This window comes from Lampetra planeri, chromosome 21, assembly GCF_965212315.1.
Source record: "Lampetra planeri chromosome 21, kcLamPlan1.2.h2, whole genome shotgun sequence".
Classification (NCBI taxonomy): domain Eukaryota; kingdom Metazoa; phylum Chordata; class Hyperoartia; order Petromyzontiformes; family Petromyzontidae; genus Lampetra; species Lampetra planeri.
The window spans coordinates 10,752,752-10,769,711 of record NC_136127.1 but is presented as its reverse complement, the minus strand read 5'-3'; the positions used below and the strand labels follow the sequence as shown (position 1 = coordinate 10,769,711).

General features: G+C 50.6%; 1 protein-coding gene across 1 annotated transcript; it reads right to left on the bottom strand.

Annotated features, from left to right (window-relative positions):
* Positions 1-1,515: 1,515 nt before the first annotated feature.
* On the bottom strand, positions 1,516-14,403 carry LOC144724665 (solute carrier family 49 member 4 homolog). Its single transcript, XM_078603963.1, has 9 exons — positions 13,076-14,403; positions 12,254-12,347; positions 9,898-10,151; positions 9,216-9,345; positions 8,441-8,549; positions 6,503-6,570; positions 5,673-5,800; positions 4,622-4,804; positions 1,516-3,270 (listed from the first exon to the last, which is right to left on the bottom strand). The coding sequence occupies exons 1-9, from the start codon at positions 13,605-13,607 to the stop codon at positions 3,155-3,157; spliced, it is 1,614 nt and encodes a 537-aa protein (XP_078460089.1). The 5' UTR covers positions 13,608-14,403; the 3' UTR covers positions 1,516-3,154.
* Positions 14,404-16,960: the final 2,557 nt, after the last annotated feature.

The following is a 16,960-nucleotide window of genomic DNA, read 5'->3' as shown; positions in this document are numbered from 1 at the left end:
CGCAGAAAACATTCACCGCACTTTTCAACACTGCATCTCAACATAGCGAGGTGAACGAACGGCAGGTAAACTCCACTTAGCTGTTGTTGGGTTGGTGTTGGGCGAGCTGGAAGAAACTCGCCGCTTCTCTTGCTTGGCCTCGGCACACGTGGAACTCACTAGCTCCAGGACGTGTGGACCACCGAGCCCTGTGGCAATTCCTCCCCCCCCTCCTCCAGACTGCTGCTGCTGAAACTCGCTCAGTCGGTCATCCAAACCGGTCGAGCAAGAATCATCTCTTTCGCTCTCTCTCTTCAGTGTCAGCCAGGGAACTAACTCCATCCATTCCCTCCCCCCACCAACGCACACAGGGAGAGCGTTTACTGCGCCCACTTCAAGTTCAAGTTCATGTATTAGGTATAGCCCTGTGAGCCATTCGGCTCTTGAATCGGGTGCAACCGCAACAAACAAAAAACACAAACATGAACAAAAAACATCTTAAAGTGAATATGTGACTAAGTGCAAACAGAAAATCCAAGAAAAGACAGCAAAATATTGCAGAAAAAAACACCGTACACCAACGCTGTGTGCAAAAATCCCAGTGGGATGCAAGTCAAACAACAACACCAACAACCATAAGACAACTTAGATTAAGGCCATCAGTCTAACTCTGTACTACAACAAACATGGCTAAACCAATACACTTTTCGAAATCACCAAAGTAAAGCCATGAAAGCAATGAAAAAGCAATCATAGGAACTGTGACGGAATTTTCACAATAAATGGCATAAACATGTACTACCAAAACCTTGCAGCCATAGCTGGCTGCATGAGCCACTCCACCACAGCAGGAGCATCAATAGGAGTATTATAATTTTTCAATGCACCTTTAAGATCAGCACACTAAATCAAACACAGGTCGTACTGCACGTGAGTTTATCACAACTCTGAGGTTGTCTACCCATACGGTTTACCCCGTATTCTTGGCCAGGGAAATTGAGTTATGGGGTCCATAGGGCGTACAGCCGTTTCAATACGGGCACAAAACATGTTTTGGTTTATTTGTGTTTCTCCCTTGTGATGGGACTTTGAAGGATGCACGTTGAGATTCATCAGGGCACGGGGTGACCAATAATGTCTGAATCGGTCTGTACTAAGGTAAGGGGTTGCCAGGTATGCACGCAAACTAGGACCACGTGACAAGACAAAAACACACACAGGAACACACACACATCCTCAGTGACACAAAACGCACAATAAAAACAAGCGTCACGTGATATCTGTCTTGTGACCAGCGGCAACCTCTTTGTGTGTTTTTTCTTTGGAGCAGCAGGGGCCTGGGGCGTGCTGTGGTGTCTCTGATTGAGGGGGCCGGATTTCCCAACTCCGCTTGCGTTTGCTAAGTCCGACCATTCACGCCACTCGCCCCCACTTGATCTGCACTTCATCCAAATCAATCGGCCTTCTCTATCCACCCCATCAGGGGCAGTCCACAAACATGAGCCCGTAGGAAAATAGGCAAGGCAACCACATCGCTCGGCAGAACAAACGTGTTTATTTGTTTTGGCCGTCACGTGAGAAATGTGTATATATATATGCACAGTATTTAAAAACGATCAGCAACAACAAGATTTTCAGTGTGGTCATTGGATCCAAAGTACACTTTTACGGCCAAAACTTTGCCATCTGGAAACATAATTCCCGGAAAAAATGATGAAACCTCTTCCGGAGGTCAGTGCAACCGGTTATGTCGGCTAAAGTGGCACGTACCGCACACGTGTGCGGTGCTTAAAAGAATAAAACAATGGGCTCTCACCCGAAATGTATCATTGTTACACATTACACGTTTAAGGCAGTGTTTGAGAAAATACTGGTCAAATATTTCCCAGTCTGTGGTAAATCACTGGCAAACAAAGTCCTTTAAAGTTGTATACACATTTAAAAATCACGACAACACGATGCGAAAGAAGTTCAACATACGTAAACGTAAACTCGTCACGAGATCGGGTGATGGTTCCGAATTCCTGCATCTCCCCCCCCACCCACAACCCGTAATGGTATCACCCGAGTGTGCACGCTGGCGTCTTGGGTGAGACCAAGTGCACGTGGCTGAGGAGGAGGTTAGTTGAATCCCCCCCATTACAGCTGCAAGGTTCGTCACCAGTAAAACAACAACCGTCACGGGGGTCAAACGCCAGGAATGAAGTGAGCACGGTGGGAACACGAATCAGCCCGCTACGGAAACGCAGAGGTCCTTTTAAAACCACCCGGATGAAAACAAAACATGCATTTTCTCAATATATATTTTGGAAAAATAAAAAGGCATCTCTTAAAATTATTGCACGTGTTTCGTTAGTCGGGGAAACGAACGCTGCGAACGTGGCAGCAGCAGCAGCGCTTCCCAGCTACAGTGGTTGACGCCGCCCCTTCAATCGGCGAGTCGCATCAGGAAGATTTCTGTGCCGTTTTTGCGCGTCGTTTTCTCCGCGACACGCGGTTATAAACTCGTTAAAAAGAGACGGGGCCACGAGATCCCGGTTCCTGCGTGGCCGTTTGCGTGAATTTGAGTGCGCGCGCGTGCCTCCTCGTGCGTTCACCCGTAGTGTCGTTCGACAACGTTGGAAGTTCCTTATCGCCGGGATAAGGGCCCGCTGAAGGTCTTGATGCACGTGGGCAACATCCGGGCAACATCCAGGCAAATCGTCGCCAAAAATCATCACCGACGTGTTTTTATCATGAGCAGCTTTGGCAACTTGATGCGGCACTGTCGTAGAGTTATGGGGGTTACGTCCGTCCAATTAAAGCAACGTTTGTTGTTGAAAACTTGTGCTTTCTAACCAACAATGCTGGGCGCACAACTTAGGGTAGTCACGTGACCTCCAACTGCGATCGGATTGGAAATTGCCATCTCAGTTGCCCACGACGGATAGCAGCAGTAATTAGATTGGTCCAGATTTTGGAAAACCGCATTATTATTTTTTTTAACCATAAGATTTCGTGCCAACTATTTCTAGCGTCGATCGCCGGCAACTATTGCTCTGAATCTGCCTGAGTGCATCGGGGTTTTAGCGGTGGTTAGCGGTGGTGAGCTGTGGTGAGCTGTGGTGAGCTGTGGTGAGCGGTGGTGGTGGTGGTGGTGGTGGTGGTGGTGCGACCGGAGCCAACTTGTCCCGGCTCACGAGCTCGCGACAGCTTCGAGCTGCAGGCGGTTGTATCCCTCGCGGTAGAGCAGCACGAGGAACACGGTGAGGACACACGAGGACACGAGCGCCCAGTTCAACCACAGCACGTCTGGAACGAGCAGAGATCACACTCAGAATTATAACACAGCACAACAGCGCGGTGGCGAGATGTTAACTGCCTCGTCTGGTATACAGGATGTTGTGGGTTCGATCCTGACCCCGACGCCTGAATATTTTGAGTTTGCCTGTTCTCCCCGTGATCGCGTGGATTTTTCTCCAGGTCTTCTGGTTTTTCCCTCCACATTTATAATCAACACGCGTTCAGAGTATTTGTCTGCTATTAATTTCCACGTGGTAAGCCACTTCGTTGAGCTATCATTTCTGGCCAGGTCACTTCTGAAAAACTGCTGTATAAGCTCAGTGGGCCTTACCTGGTCAAATAATAACACTGGTCAACACACTTTTTCTGGCATAAGGTATTTCAACGGTTATTAGGTAATTTTGCGGTGCTGATTCCAAATCTGGCATCAGTTTTTGTCTATCACATCAGGTTTTTGAGATATAAAATATTGCATTTTCAATAAAAACTGCAGAAGAAAAATATTAAATAAATGTGGATATCTACATAAAATTATATTATAAACACACTATCCTAAAAATACAGCGCCATATTTTAACACTAAAGCAGTCACTGACTCGCAACAACTTGCAATCATATGTGACAGAGTTAATTTCGGGTAAAATCAATGAAAATGGGGTATGCCGATAGCATAAAAATGAGATGTGATAGAGCAAATCTGAGATCAGATTTGGAATCAGCACCCTGACATTAGTCTAAAACAGCTGCAAAAGTCCAGGCCAGAAAAACATGTTTTTTTGTTGTTGACCAGTGTAATAGTTTAGCTTTAGTTGTGTAATAAAGCTCGTTGAGACGACTTCTGGAATCTGTCTTTTATTCAACTTATGTTACAGTTACTTCACGCTGCTGATAGGCAGCGTGAGAGGGACAGATAGAGAGAGAGACGCACTGCCATGTGGCAACTCGGAGCCCCGCTCCCGCGTGGCCCCCTTCCTCCGTTCGTTGCCGTTCTGACCCCGTGTCGTTCGTCTCCACCCCTATTTAATACCCGGGTCACGTGGTACGTTTCCGCCAATCCTCGTTAGCCTGCATGGAATCTTCCAGGCTCCCTCGTCAGCTCCCGGGACCACGCCCCTGACTCATCTCTCCATTGGCTGTGGCCAAAGCCAGCAGAACCAATCCTTATAGCTGTCACCTTTCCATCACGTCAGGGCCATGCCCCCAGGCTTCCCCCCATTGGCTCTAAACCAGGACCGGCAGAGCCAATCACCATGACGAGTTGTGATACGTCAGTGAGCCGGATATATCCTCACATCACAGTAGTAACACTGGCGACCCACACTAGGGGCGTGCGGGGCGTGCGGAGAGCGAGGGAACCTGCCTTGGGGGTAAACCATGAGGAAGACCAGCAGGAGCCCCGCAAAGAGGTTGCTGAGGAAGGTGACGATGCCGCAAGTGATGCCCTCGGGCACGGGGTAGGTGGTCTCCACGAAGAGCTCGAAGAACAGCGGGATGCTGCTGTTGGTGCTCACGCCCAGGAGCAGCGTGCACGCGTACAGGCTGCCTGCGGGCCAAAGAGAGTTTTTGGCGTCATCGTGAGGCTGCGCCACCCCTACCTGCGCTGTCACACACCTCGGATTAACACGCTTGTGGCTAGGTATGGTGCGAAAAAAGTTCAAGATACGTCCCCCCCACTCACCACGAGCTATTTATTGCCACGCGTGCTCACTCCCCTCCACCGTCCGCAACCCCCGCCACTACTCAGACCCGCCCATGGTTGTGTCCGGGGGGGGGGAAGGGGTTGGAGCCTAAAGAGAAAGAGGCGGGGCCTAGAGATGAAGGGGCGTGGCATAAAAAGGAAAGGTGCGGAGCCCAAACAGGAAAATATGGGGTCTCAAAATCAGGATGGGATAGGGCCCAACGACTAAGGGGGTGGGGAATGCAGAGGAGGGAGTGAGGAATGCAGAGGAAGAGGTGGGGCCTCCAGAGATTAAACTTTCCTGTTGATTTAAGGTGAAAGAATTTAACCAAATGCTGGAGATGCAGCCACAGGCCAACTAACCCCATTGATTACCCTTTATCAATACTAGGTGGGGCACCTGGTCACTCGCCCCTCTATCAGAGAACATCGCATGGAAGCGGATAAAAGAGGGCGCTTTAAGGCATCGTGAAATTAGTTCTGTGCTATCTGAACCACTCCGGTGCCAACCCCGAGGCTGGCTTAGCCTAAAATTAGTACCTTGTTTGGTATGTAAAACATCGGCACTGGGGAAACATAGGCAGCAGGGGAGTGGTGCTGGACTCGCCACTCCCTCGCATGTATGTACGTTGAACCTCTTTCGCACCGTACGTAGCCAGCCACGCTAATTGGAGGTGCGCCCTCAATAGGCGCTCGCAAACGGCACTCGCCCCGGCGGTCCGCGCGCTCGTACCTGTGTCAAACGGCAAGAAGGGAATGTTGCCGTAGGACATGAGCGTGAACCAGACGGCGGCGAGGGTGGCGGCCGTGTAGATCACCAGCAGCATCGCCTTCAGCTGCCCCGCAAAGTAGTCGGCGAACCTGCCGCACGGACGCACGCACGCGACGCTAACACCACGCCACCACCGCTCAAATGTGGGCCGCCACCAGACGTTGAAAAAAATAAAATCGCCAAGGGGGTTCTGGGAAATTTGCCGTTAGTACCGCAAGGATTCGGCAGATCGGCATGCGATGAACCATCCAAATGTCATCGCAGAGACAAAGAGAGTTCTACAAAGTGGCTGGAGCATGTGACATTACAGTTGGCATTATCATCATCAGCCATTGCCCATTCACTGCTTGATGACGATTTCCCCACCCCATTGCTAATATCACATAAAATACATTCTGATGTCCACAATGCACTGCTATTTGCCGAGTAGTTTCTGCACAGGGCCGTACATCAGGTGGCGGGGAGTAGGTCTGTTCAGAATCAGAACAGAATATGTATCTACCTTGGCGGAATCCGATGAGCTATAAAGCTCTCTTTCAAAGTGGGGAAGGAACAGCGAGTTACAACAACGAAGAATACAAAAAAAACTGTAAAAGTGCCAAGTATAGAAAAGGTAAGCAAGTCACTAAAAATAAAAAGTTTATAAGCACAAATTGCAGTCCATAAATTCCTGCCGATTTTGCAATCTTGGGTAAGGCAGCAACACAACAACAAGAACAATCCCAGACCACACCAAGACGACACACAGTGCCCTCGATAAAATTGCAAGTTAAAATGTAACTCTCGTTCACCTGGATATGATGATGCCGGCGAAACTTCCAACCGTGGTGCAAGAAAAACCAACCCAGCCGGCCTTCGCCTGCCGTAAGACACAACACGACAGATCACGGAAACTCAGCTTGACGTTTACAGAGTTACCGTTATCTCTGGATTGTGATGCACTTTTTTTTGTACCCTGTATTTTAAAGAAAAAGTTGGGGGAATGTCTCCTAATCATGTGTGTGCATGTGTGTGTTAGTCAGAAGGTAGTGTAGCGGTTAGCGCGCTGCGGTATGAAACTGGCGACCCGGGTTCGATTCCCGCTCACGACCAACAGCAGTGACGATTATCTGAATCGGTCCCGGGCCTCCCCTAGGTCGACTCAGCCTCAAATGAGTCCCTGGTGCGATGTGTAAACACCGCCACTAAGGAGACAAAGACGGCTGGGCGTGGTGTTGGCCACCCACCCCCTCGTGTGCCGTGCCGGCCTTCATAGGTGCTCGCTAATAGCACTTGCCCCAACAGTCTGTTAAGGCTATACGGGGGATCTTTGTCTTTTTTAGTCAGAAGCAGGTGCTCTCCAGCTACAGCGGAGGGCAGAGCGGAGCGTCGGGTGACTCGTACACAGCGAGGTGGCACAGGTGGTGCCATCTGCCAGTCATCTCAGTCAGTAAACCCATAACACCCTGGGTCTGTCCCAATGAACTCCTGCCAACAGTGAGCCTTCAAAACTTGGCATATGCACCATGGTCATGCCACCGCCACCTAGTTGCGAATGGCGGTTGGTGTCATTGTCGTGTGTTGCGTAACTTTATTGACATTGGCCACAAATTTGGGGTGCGCCTTACATTCCAGGACGTCAAATAATCCACAGAATATATGGTTTATAACTCTGGAATGTTTGTGTGCGGATTGTTATCCAGATTGTGAGAAAGACAGAGAATGTGGCATTCCACGCTCAATCGCCAATTGAACAGCTGCTCCTCAATCGAAAGTCTTCCTACTTTTCTTGAATATATAGCATATGGAGCTCTACATGGAATGGAGGAATGTACTTTTCATAGAAAGTGTATTGCTTTTATAGATATGTTCAGGTGTATATTTAAATATATTTAAGGTTAGCATGTCGGTTTTTTTATTCATACTCTTTGGTTCTTTGGGTAAAGTCACGTAGGTAGAAATAATATTTTTAATTCATGCGGAGCCCTACATGGAATGGAGGAATTGACTTTTTATCGAAAAATAAACTTCCGACAACGGTGAGCGTGTCGCTTATTTTTGGGGTGTAAACAACCGTGCAGAGATCATGCCGTGGGTGGCAAAGGGCAGCGAGGCAAAACCCTCTGTCTTGCCGCACTCACAACATCCTCGTGCCTGCTGCTGCTGCCTTCACTAACCAGCCCGCACTGACGAGCGTGCTGAAGAAGTAACGGTCAAGTAAATTTCGATTTAAAGCTTTCGTGACTGCAGGGATTCATCTTCTTGGTTCTTTCGGTAAAGTCACGTAGAAGGGAAGTAATAAAATCATAAAAATAAAACATAATAAAATAATTCTCACGACGTTTCGGCCACAACGCAAGCAGCCGTCCTCAGGTGAAGACGCTGTCTTTCCGACAGACCTGTTCTTCACCTGAGGACGGCTGCTTGCGTTGTGGCCGAAACGTCGTGAGAATTATTTTATTATGTTTTATTTTTATTATTGTATTACTTCCCTTCTACGTGATGACTTTATCGAAAGAACCAAGAAGATAACGGTCAAGTAGCCTACGACCCGCACAGGCACGGGTGGGGAGGCCCTCATCCGGCAAGGGGCTTTGAGCGAGGGCTCTACGTGTACGGGCGAAGATATATCGCAACCGTGCCGTCGCCTTCGCGTGACGGCACAAAGGCGTCCGCTCGGGGAAAACTCTCGAAAGCAGAACGGTAACGGTCCCCCACGCCCGACAACGTGTCCCGGCGTGCGCCGTCACCTGCGAGACGCCGTTGGGGCTCAGGATGACGTCGAGGACTCCGCTCCAGCCGCCCACGACGCCCGAAGCGGCGCCGTAGGCCAGGGCGATGAGCCAGAAGCGCCGGCTTCTGCAGTGGCGCGACGCACGCACATCTCTCGGTCAGCCAGCTACGAGGTCTATCAAAACCGTGCAGTGTGCGTACTGCGATGAAGTTCAACACAATAGCCCAGTCTCCACACCGCCTGCAAGGGGTGTTTCCACTCTTTGTGTATTGTCGGGGGCCACACGTCAGTGGGCGCACGGAAGGCCACCAGGGGCTGGCAGTGGCCCGCGGCCACCCAAACACAGCTGCCACTTCTCGGATTGTCCAGGTTAAACCTGTTTATTAAAAACCTGGACATGTGGCAACCCTACAGGTTGCCGTGTTAGTCAGCCCTGTCGTGTCATATGTGGGCTGCAGAGGGCTGAGACCCCCTCCCCCACCGCCCCATCCCCCACAGCTGAAAGCTCAGCCAACCCTTCGAAATTCTTAGCGTAAAGTCAAAAAAAAAATCTTGATACAACATTTAACGCCAGTGGTGGGTTTCATTCAGTGTTATCCACTTCGGCGAAGTTCGAGAGACGGAACAGAGTAAGCGCGAGAGGCAATGTCAGATTATGTTGTTAATCAGTCCGTTTAGCGGTTAACTTTTGCTTAAAGTTTGTCTCAACTGTGCCCCACACCCCATTTAAAGGTCAATTGGCAGGGTTGATGTGGAAGGGGGGGGAGGAGGGGAGCGCGTTGATTTCCGACCCGGCGAGCTTGCGCAAGGCGACGCGGTACGGCAGGCGCGTGGCAGCGGCGGAGAGGCTGGGCGGGCGCGGGGGCAGCGCCGGCAGGAAGAGCAGGACGACCACCAGCAGCAGTCCGGCGTAGGCCGCCTCTGTGTGTGTACGTGCGTGTGCGGAGGGGAGGTGCCGGGGGGTCGCGACTGTTATCGTCCAAAAGCAACAAGGCGCAACCCAAAGAAAAGACAAAGCGCTCTCGCCGTCGCGTGTGTGCCCAGTAGGCGCGAGTTGTCTAGAGCCGGAGCCGTGAGTCGCCTACAGGTGTCTGCTCTCTCGCGCATCGTTTCCGCCGTCTCATTTGTGTCGTGTCTCGCCCACGACACGTGCAGCATGTACCGTGGGCGTAACAATTGATTTTCATCGATGATCACTGCACTGTTACGTGTCCGCCACCGTCAATATCATCGCCACCACCGAGAACACTACAACAAGACACCACCACTGCCACACCACAATTACCATAAATCACTACAACTACAAACTCTATCACTACACCACCAGCACCACCGCTGTAATCACTATCACCACCATGACACTACTTTTCACTGCTGCCACCACCACTATTGTCAGCACCACCACCACTGCCATCACCACCTTCATCATCATCACCATCACCCTCATCGCCACCACCACCACCGGCCACGTACGCGCGTAGAGCATGATGTCAATGCGTTTGGAGATGAGCTGCAGTTCCGCGGGCCCCGGCGTGGGCCCTGGCGCCGGCACGACGGCGGGGCCCAGCAGGAAGGCGGAGGCGGCGCCCAGGTATCCGATGAGCGAGGCGATGGCCGTGGCCGTGGTTCGCTGCTTAGCCGGGAACCACGCGGCCGAGAGGTACGGCGGCGCCGCCATGGTCGTCGTCCCGGCCACGCCGTTCAGCAGCTGCCCCGCGTGGATAAGCCTGCGGTGGCGTTCGGAGGTTAGCCGCAAGAGGACGAGCGATGAGAGGTCAACGGCAGAGTTAGTTCATTCAATAAAATGTAAAAAAAAATATGACCGCATTCACGCGTTGTCCAGCGTTAATGTAGCCAGTATGTAATGACAAAGTGAAATTCAGACTTGAGACTGGACTAAACTTACACAGGTTGTCGGCGACGAGCCGAGGACTATAAAGACTAACGTGCTGACGAAATTAACGCCGGTCAGCGGTCGGAGATGATTGGTAGGCCATGGGTGAGAGGTCAATGGTGAGGTCAGAGGACAGAGGTCAGTGGCGAGATTTCAGGGGCGAGGTTAAGACACCAGACACACCCTCGCCAGTAAAGCTGCCAAGGATGACAGGCAAACTGGCCATCATGTAATGACGGACTATGAGATAATTATCCCACGGTGACTCATCTTTCTCACAAGACTGAGCATTGGCTGGGTTTCTGTGGCTGTTTATGGAGCCGCCGCACGAGAGTGGCTTGGTTACAGTATAAGCCAAGGATCGTTAAAAAAAGCAGAATTTCCATACTTCACAGAAATGATATCATCCCATTGACTGAGCTACAGATTTGAATTCTAAGAAATCGGATAGCGGTAGTTGGTGCCTTAAAGGATACAAATTGATGACAACACAGAATGTTATCGTCAAAGTAACGCGTGGGCAGTGATGATGCTCTGCAAAAGAGGAACTAGGGACTGGACAGGTTATGGCAGTGCAGACGTCACTGTGCATGCATTAGCGACACTCAATACCGCGTACCCATCTGTGGGCAAAGACACAGGAAAGAAAAAACAGGCATGTGCATGGGTTTTTGACGCTTTCCAGCATAAGTTTTTCCTTGGAAGTGTATATCTTTGTTAACTCATTCGCCGCGAACAGATAGCTATTAATATGCCAATTAAAAAAATTGTTCATGTGGAAAAAAAAGCTAACATTTAATGCTAATCAGGCCCCAGTCTCCAATCTATATCTCTGGCCTCTCTATTTGTATCGCTTTGAAGAAGGGCCATTATCCGAAACCTCGTCTGCGATTTATGTTATACTTTGAAGGTGTTTTTAACGAATGTGTCCGAGTTGTTTTGTTACGTGCGCTTGTGCACCACTGCCAACGCAGCAGCACCAACTAATTTGTTCATCATCTAGAAAAAAAACTCAAGTAGGGCTATTCATAGCCGCCATGGCGGCGAGATGTTAACTATCTCGCCTGGTATACAGGAGGTCATGGGCTCGAGCCCAACCCTGACGCCTGCTGTATATTTGGAGTTTACATGTTCTCCCCGGTAGTCGCGTGGAATTTTCTCCGGGTCCTGCGGTTTTTCCCTCCACATTTAGAAACATGCGTTTAAGAGTATTTGGCTGCTATCAATTTCCACATCATAAACCATTTCGTTGAGCTATCATTTGTTCTCCCCGTGGTCGCGTGGAATTTTCATTTGCAGCCAGTTCGCTTATGAAAATAGTATATAGCTCAGTGGGCCTTACCTGCTAAAATAAATAGTTTAGTTATACTCTTAGGTTTTTTCGGTAAAGTCACGTAGGTAAAAAAATAATAATAAATGAAAATTAATCAATTAAATCACGACGTTTCGGAGGCAACACAAGTCTCCGTCTTCAGGTGGGACCATCACAGCTAGATTTACTGTATCAAGTGAGGAGAAATCCAAGAGACAAGATCTCCCCTTAAATTTAGCTGTGACGGTCCCACCTGAAGACGGAGACTTGTGTTGCCTCCGAAACGTCGTGATTTAATTGATTTATTTTCATTCATTACTATTTTATTATTTTTTACCTACGTGACTTTACCGAAAAAACCTAAGAGTATGAATCCTTGCAGTCACGAAAGCTTCAAATCTAGAATAGTTTAGTTAGTAAAAAAAAAAGTTTGATTTCATGGATTACCACAATATCCCATAATGCCATCTCTTGACCACCTCACAACAACCCAGTGAGTTTGCCATTCTCAACATTGCCGGACCACTGGCCACGGTTACAACCGCCATCACGCCTGGCTCGGATTAACTTTGTTATTGCGCTTAGCGTCGGAGGAGGGATTACAGAGCCCGTTAAGTAATTACCATTTCCTGGTGGCGTTGTCGGCCGTGGGGATCGCTCGGAGCGAGCAACCCAGCACCACCACCAGCGACGTGGCCAGCAGGGAGCTGCGCAGGCCTGTAGCAGTGGTGAGGAATGGGGCAGGGGGAGACATTGGGGGGCACAAAGAGGATCAGACCACAAAGCCAGCAAGTGCCTCGTTAGCCCTGATCTTACCAGGCGAGAGAGTTCAGTGAAACAAGCGGAACAGTGAAGGAGACTTGTGGCAGTTAAAAATAATGATGCCCTCTATTAAACCAGGGACGCCTCATCGAGTCTCAACCGTTTTATCAGGATGGTCGGAATACATTAGGATGTTTGTCAAAAATTTTTACATTTTTAAATCCTTTATATTAAGTTCACTTGCTTGCTTGCGCGCTTACGACCGTGCAAATCTTTCGGTCGTTTTTTAACCCACTTCCCGTGATCCAATCGAGCTGACATTTTGCACAGACTCGTTGTGCGTGACAATTTATTTTCGTGAAATTTTTTTCCCATAACTTTACACTTTTTAGGGAATTTTTTTTATATTTAATTACCAATTGCTTAATGGTGGCAGGCAATCATCTGACCCATAGGTGGCAGCCATCTCAAGCCAGAGGACGAGAGGACTCTAGCCGCCACGCATATAAAGGATTTATAGTGAAAAACGTTGTTTTTACGGGTACATTTTTTATGGAGCGTTTTCAAAGCTAGGAGATTCACGAATTTGCGTGTGATCCAACAACTCTCGCCGCCACAGAGCTGGTTTACAGACACAAGACAGTCCACCCCACCCACGCCACGACAGTCAACCTCCTAGTCACCTCGCTTGTCCAGGAGCAGCACAGACAGCGGGCAGAGGATGAACCCCACGGGGCCCCACACCACCAGCAGGGCCACGTCGCTCGGGCCCCAGCCGAACACGAGCCGTGCCGACTCGGCCACGGGCCCCCAGCTGTTCCACACCTGTCCCTGCAGGAACGAGATGCAACAGAAGGCGGCCAACACGGCCCAGCGGCGCCGATACGCGCGTCCTGGAGTGGCCGCCTTGTCCGCCTCGCCGTTTACGCCACTGTCGGCGTCGTTGACCAACCCCACGGCCCGAAGGCCCGGAGTGACCGAGTCCCAGATGGGATCTCGATCCAGGTCACCTGGGTTCGCACCCTCACCCTGTCCTCCATGACCAGGTCTGCGTGACAAGTCTCCGTGGCTCCAATTGTGACCCTGGCAGTGGCTCCAACTGTGACCCTGCTCCCGATTCGAACCCAGAGCCCACGGCTTGCCGATTTCCACCTCCTGCTGCCAGGGCTGCGCCTTGAGTAGAGGCGTCACCTCGTCCGCTCTAGCCACGTGCATCCTTGACCGGTACCACCATCAGCTTCGGCACGGAATCGAGGGGGTGGGGTGGGTTACTGCTGGGGGGTCTATCGCTGTCCGCATGGGTCTCGCCCACCTTGAGTGGGGTGGGGGGGGGGTCTCCGTGATTCCAATTCGCCAAATTTGGCCCCGGTACTAGTTAAGGACTTAATGAGGTGGGGCACTGCTCGTTAATTGCTACCGCTGCATGTTGATGATGTTGTTGTCGTTGTTGCTGCTGCATCCAGTTGCTGTTGTTCACGTTGCTGGAGCTCTCGTGGCCATATGAACGTGGGACTTCTTTCGCGCCGTACGTGGTAGTAGCCAACCGTGCAGATGCAGTTGCTGCTGACGATGTTGTCACCGTACCCAGTTGGTTGTTGTTGTTGCTGAAGATGATGGAACTTCAAAAAATCCAGTTGCCGATGTTTAAGCGACCGCCGCTGTTGTCCGTATCGTCAGTCGGCGTCGCCGCCGCTGCCGTTGTTGTTTTGAACACAGTTGTCGCTATTGACACAAAATAGTTTGTTTATTTATCAACGTGGGGCACAGCACCGTCATCACCACACAATAAAAACATCAACATCGCCTGCGCCGATTGTTGCTGTCAGTGGTTGTCGCTGCCCCTGCCTATAGCCATCCTTATCCTTCACGGCTGTGGTGAGTATTGTGATGATGATGATGAGTGTAGTAGTATTATTAGTATTAGCACCGCTGTGGTTGATGTCACTTTGACGGCCACCACTACCACCACCACCGCCGCTGTCTCTCCGCGAGGCCGGAACCGGCGCGCGCTGCGGCGGCGAATCACGTGGGGCGCGCGGGGCGGGGCTAAGTCGCGTCGGGGGGGGGGGGATCCCCCACCCCCCGCCCCCTGAAGAGGAATCACGTGACTGCATTACCCCCCCCCCCCCGGAGGGATCACGTGACTCCATTACCCCCCCGCCCTCTGAAGAGGAATCACGTGACTCCATTACCCCTTCGGAGGGATCACGTGACTCCATTACCCCCCCGCCCCCTGAAGAGGAATCACGTGACTCCATTACCCTCTCGGAGGGATCACGTGACTCCATTACCCCCCGCCCCCTGAAGAGGAATCACGTGACTCCATTACCCTCTCGGAGGGATCACGTGACTCCATTACCCCCCCGCTCCCTGAAGAGGAATCACGTGACTCCATTACCCCCTCGGAGGGATCACGTGACTCCATTACCCCCCCCCCCTGAAGAGGAATCACGTGACTCCATTACCCCCCCCCGCCCTGAAAAATCACGTGACACCATTACCTCCCCTGAGGGATCACGTGACACCATTACCCCCCCCACCCTGAGGAATCACGTGACATCATTACCCCCCTGAGGGATCACGTGACGCCATTACCCCCCTAAGGAACCACGTGACACCATTAACCCCCGGAGGGATCACGTGACTCCATTACCCCCCTAAGGAACCACGTGACACCATTAACCCCCGGAGGGATCACGTGACTCCATTACCCCCCTAAGGAACCACGTGACACCATTAACCCCCGGAGGGATCACGTGACTCTATTACCCCCCCCCCACCCTGAAAAAACACGTGACACCATTACCCCCCCTAAGGTACCACGTGACACCATTACCCCCCTGAAGAATCACGTAACTCTATCACGTGACCCCCCCTTACCTTGTGGAGGGGTGGGGGGGAGTCACGTGATTTCCCCTGACCGGGGAGGGGTGATCGTGATCGTCTGGCCACGTGCAGAGTGATTCGACGCCACCGACTGATTTGGGTATTTCACCAAATCACGTCGCCTGTCCATGAGCGTGATTTCTCGGAATGGATGTCCTTTATTTAACCACAACAGTCCTGTATCCACAACTGTGGGGTAAGGGGCCGTCCATAAATGACGTCACGCACCTAGGGGGGGGGGTCAGACATTTGTGACGATGTCTGACGAAGGGGGAGGGGGGTTTAAGAAATGTGAACTTTAAATATAGACAACACGTTCTACTTAATTAAATAGACTTTAATAAATGTTTTCTCCTGCAACATCAGAGTGCAGCGCCACATTAAATACGCACTACAATGACAATAGTTTAAAGCGATTTGAAGCATGTTTTATTTTTTTGGGGGGGGGCAGAGCTTTGTGACGCCATATTTGAGGGGGGGTCTGACTTTTTGTGACGCCGTGTGACTAGGGGGGGGGGGGGGTCAAAAATCGTCCAAAATCGCGTGACGTCATTTATGGACGGCCCCTAAAATGTTGGTACCCCCATGTTCTTCCAAGACGTCTGGCCCAGGGTGGAAGAGTAAACCAAAATACCCTCTTCCAGATTTCTCCCTCCATATGTTGTCTTTTAAATGAGGAATTGTCATCGTAAATACTCATTTATAGCTCAGCTTTCTATCTCCAAGACAAAGATCCACCGTGTAGCCTTAACAGACTGTTGGGACAAGTGCTGTTAGCGAGCACCTATGAAGGCCGGCACGGCACACGACGAGAAGGTTGGGTGGTCAACACCACGCCCTAAGCGATGTTTACACACCGCACCGCGACACTCATTTGAGGCTGAATCGACCGAGCGAAGGCCGAGGACCGGTTCAGATCATCGTCACGGGAGAATCGAACCGGATTCAGTAGAGCAACGCGCTCACCGCTACCCGCTACACTACCGCCTTCCCCACATGCAATCACGCTTATGAACATAGAACCGCAGAGCTTGCGGTCGGTTCATCGCCGCGTGGTTGCTGCTGCTGCTGCCTTGCCACTCGTCTGTGGATTCCTCCTCTTCGCGCCTCTTGTGCGGCGTGTTTCACGGGTTTACACCATGACGTGTGCGCGAAAACTCTGCTCCCCGATTGCTTCACCGCCTTTGTCTCTCCGCCAGAGGTCGCGTTTGCTCCGTGAGAGAGGCACAAAGTATCTGAATGAGTACAACTGTCAGCCACGCCACAGGGCAGGTTAAACCAATGTCGTTCTACTCTTAGGTATTTTGTGGTAAAGTCACGTAGGTAAAAAATAATAAAATTAAATAAAAATAAATGAAAATCAATCAATTAAATCACGACGTTTCGGAGGCAACACAAGTCTCCGTCTTCAGGTGTATCACTTGATACAGTAAATTTTGCTGTGATGGTCCCACCTGAAGAAGGAGACTTGTGTTGCCTCCGAAACGTCGTGATTTAATTGATTTATTTTCATTTATTATTATTTTATTTTATTATTATTTATCTACGTGACTTTAGCGACAACACCTAAGAGTATGAATCATTGCAGTCACGAAAGCTTCAAATCTAGAATCAATGTCGTTCTTTTTCCCAGCAGGGGGAACCAAGCGAACTGGGGCTCAGTTGCAGCCGTACATATTTCG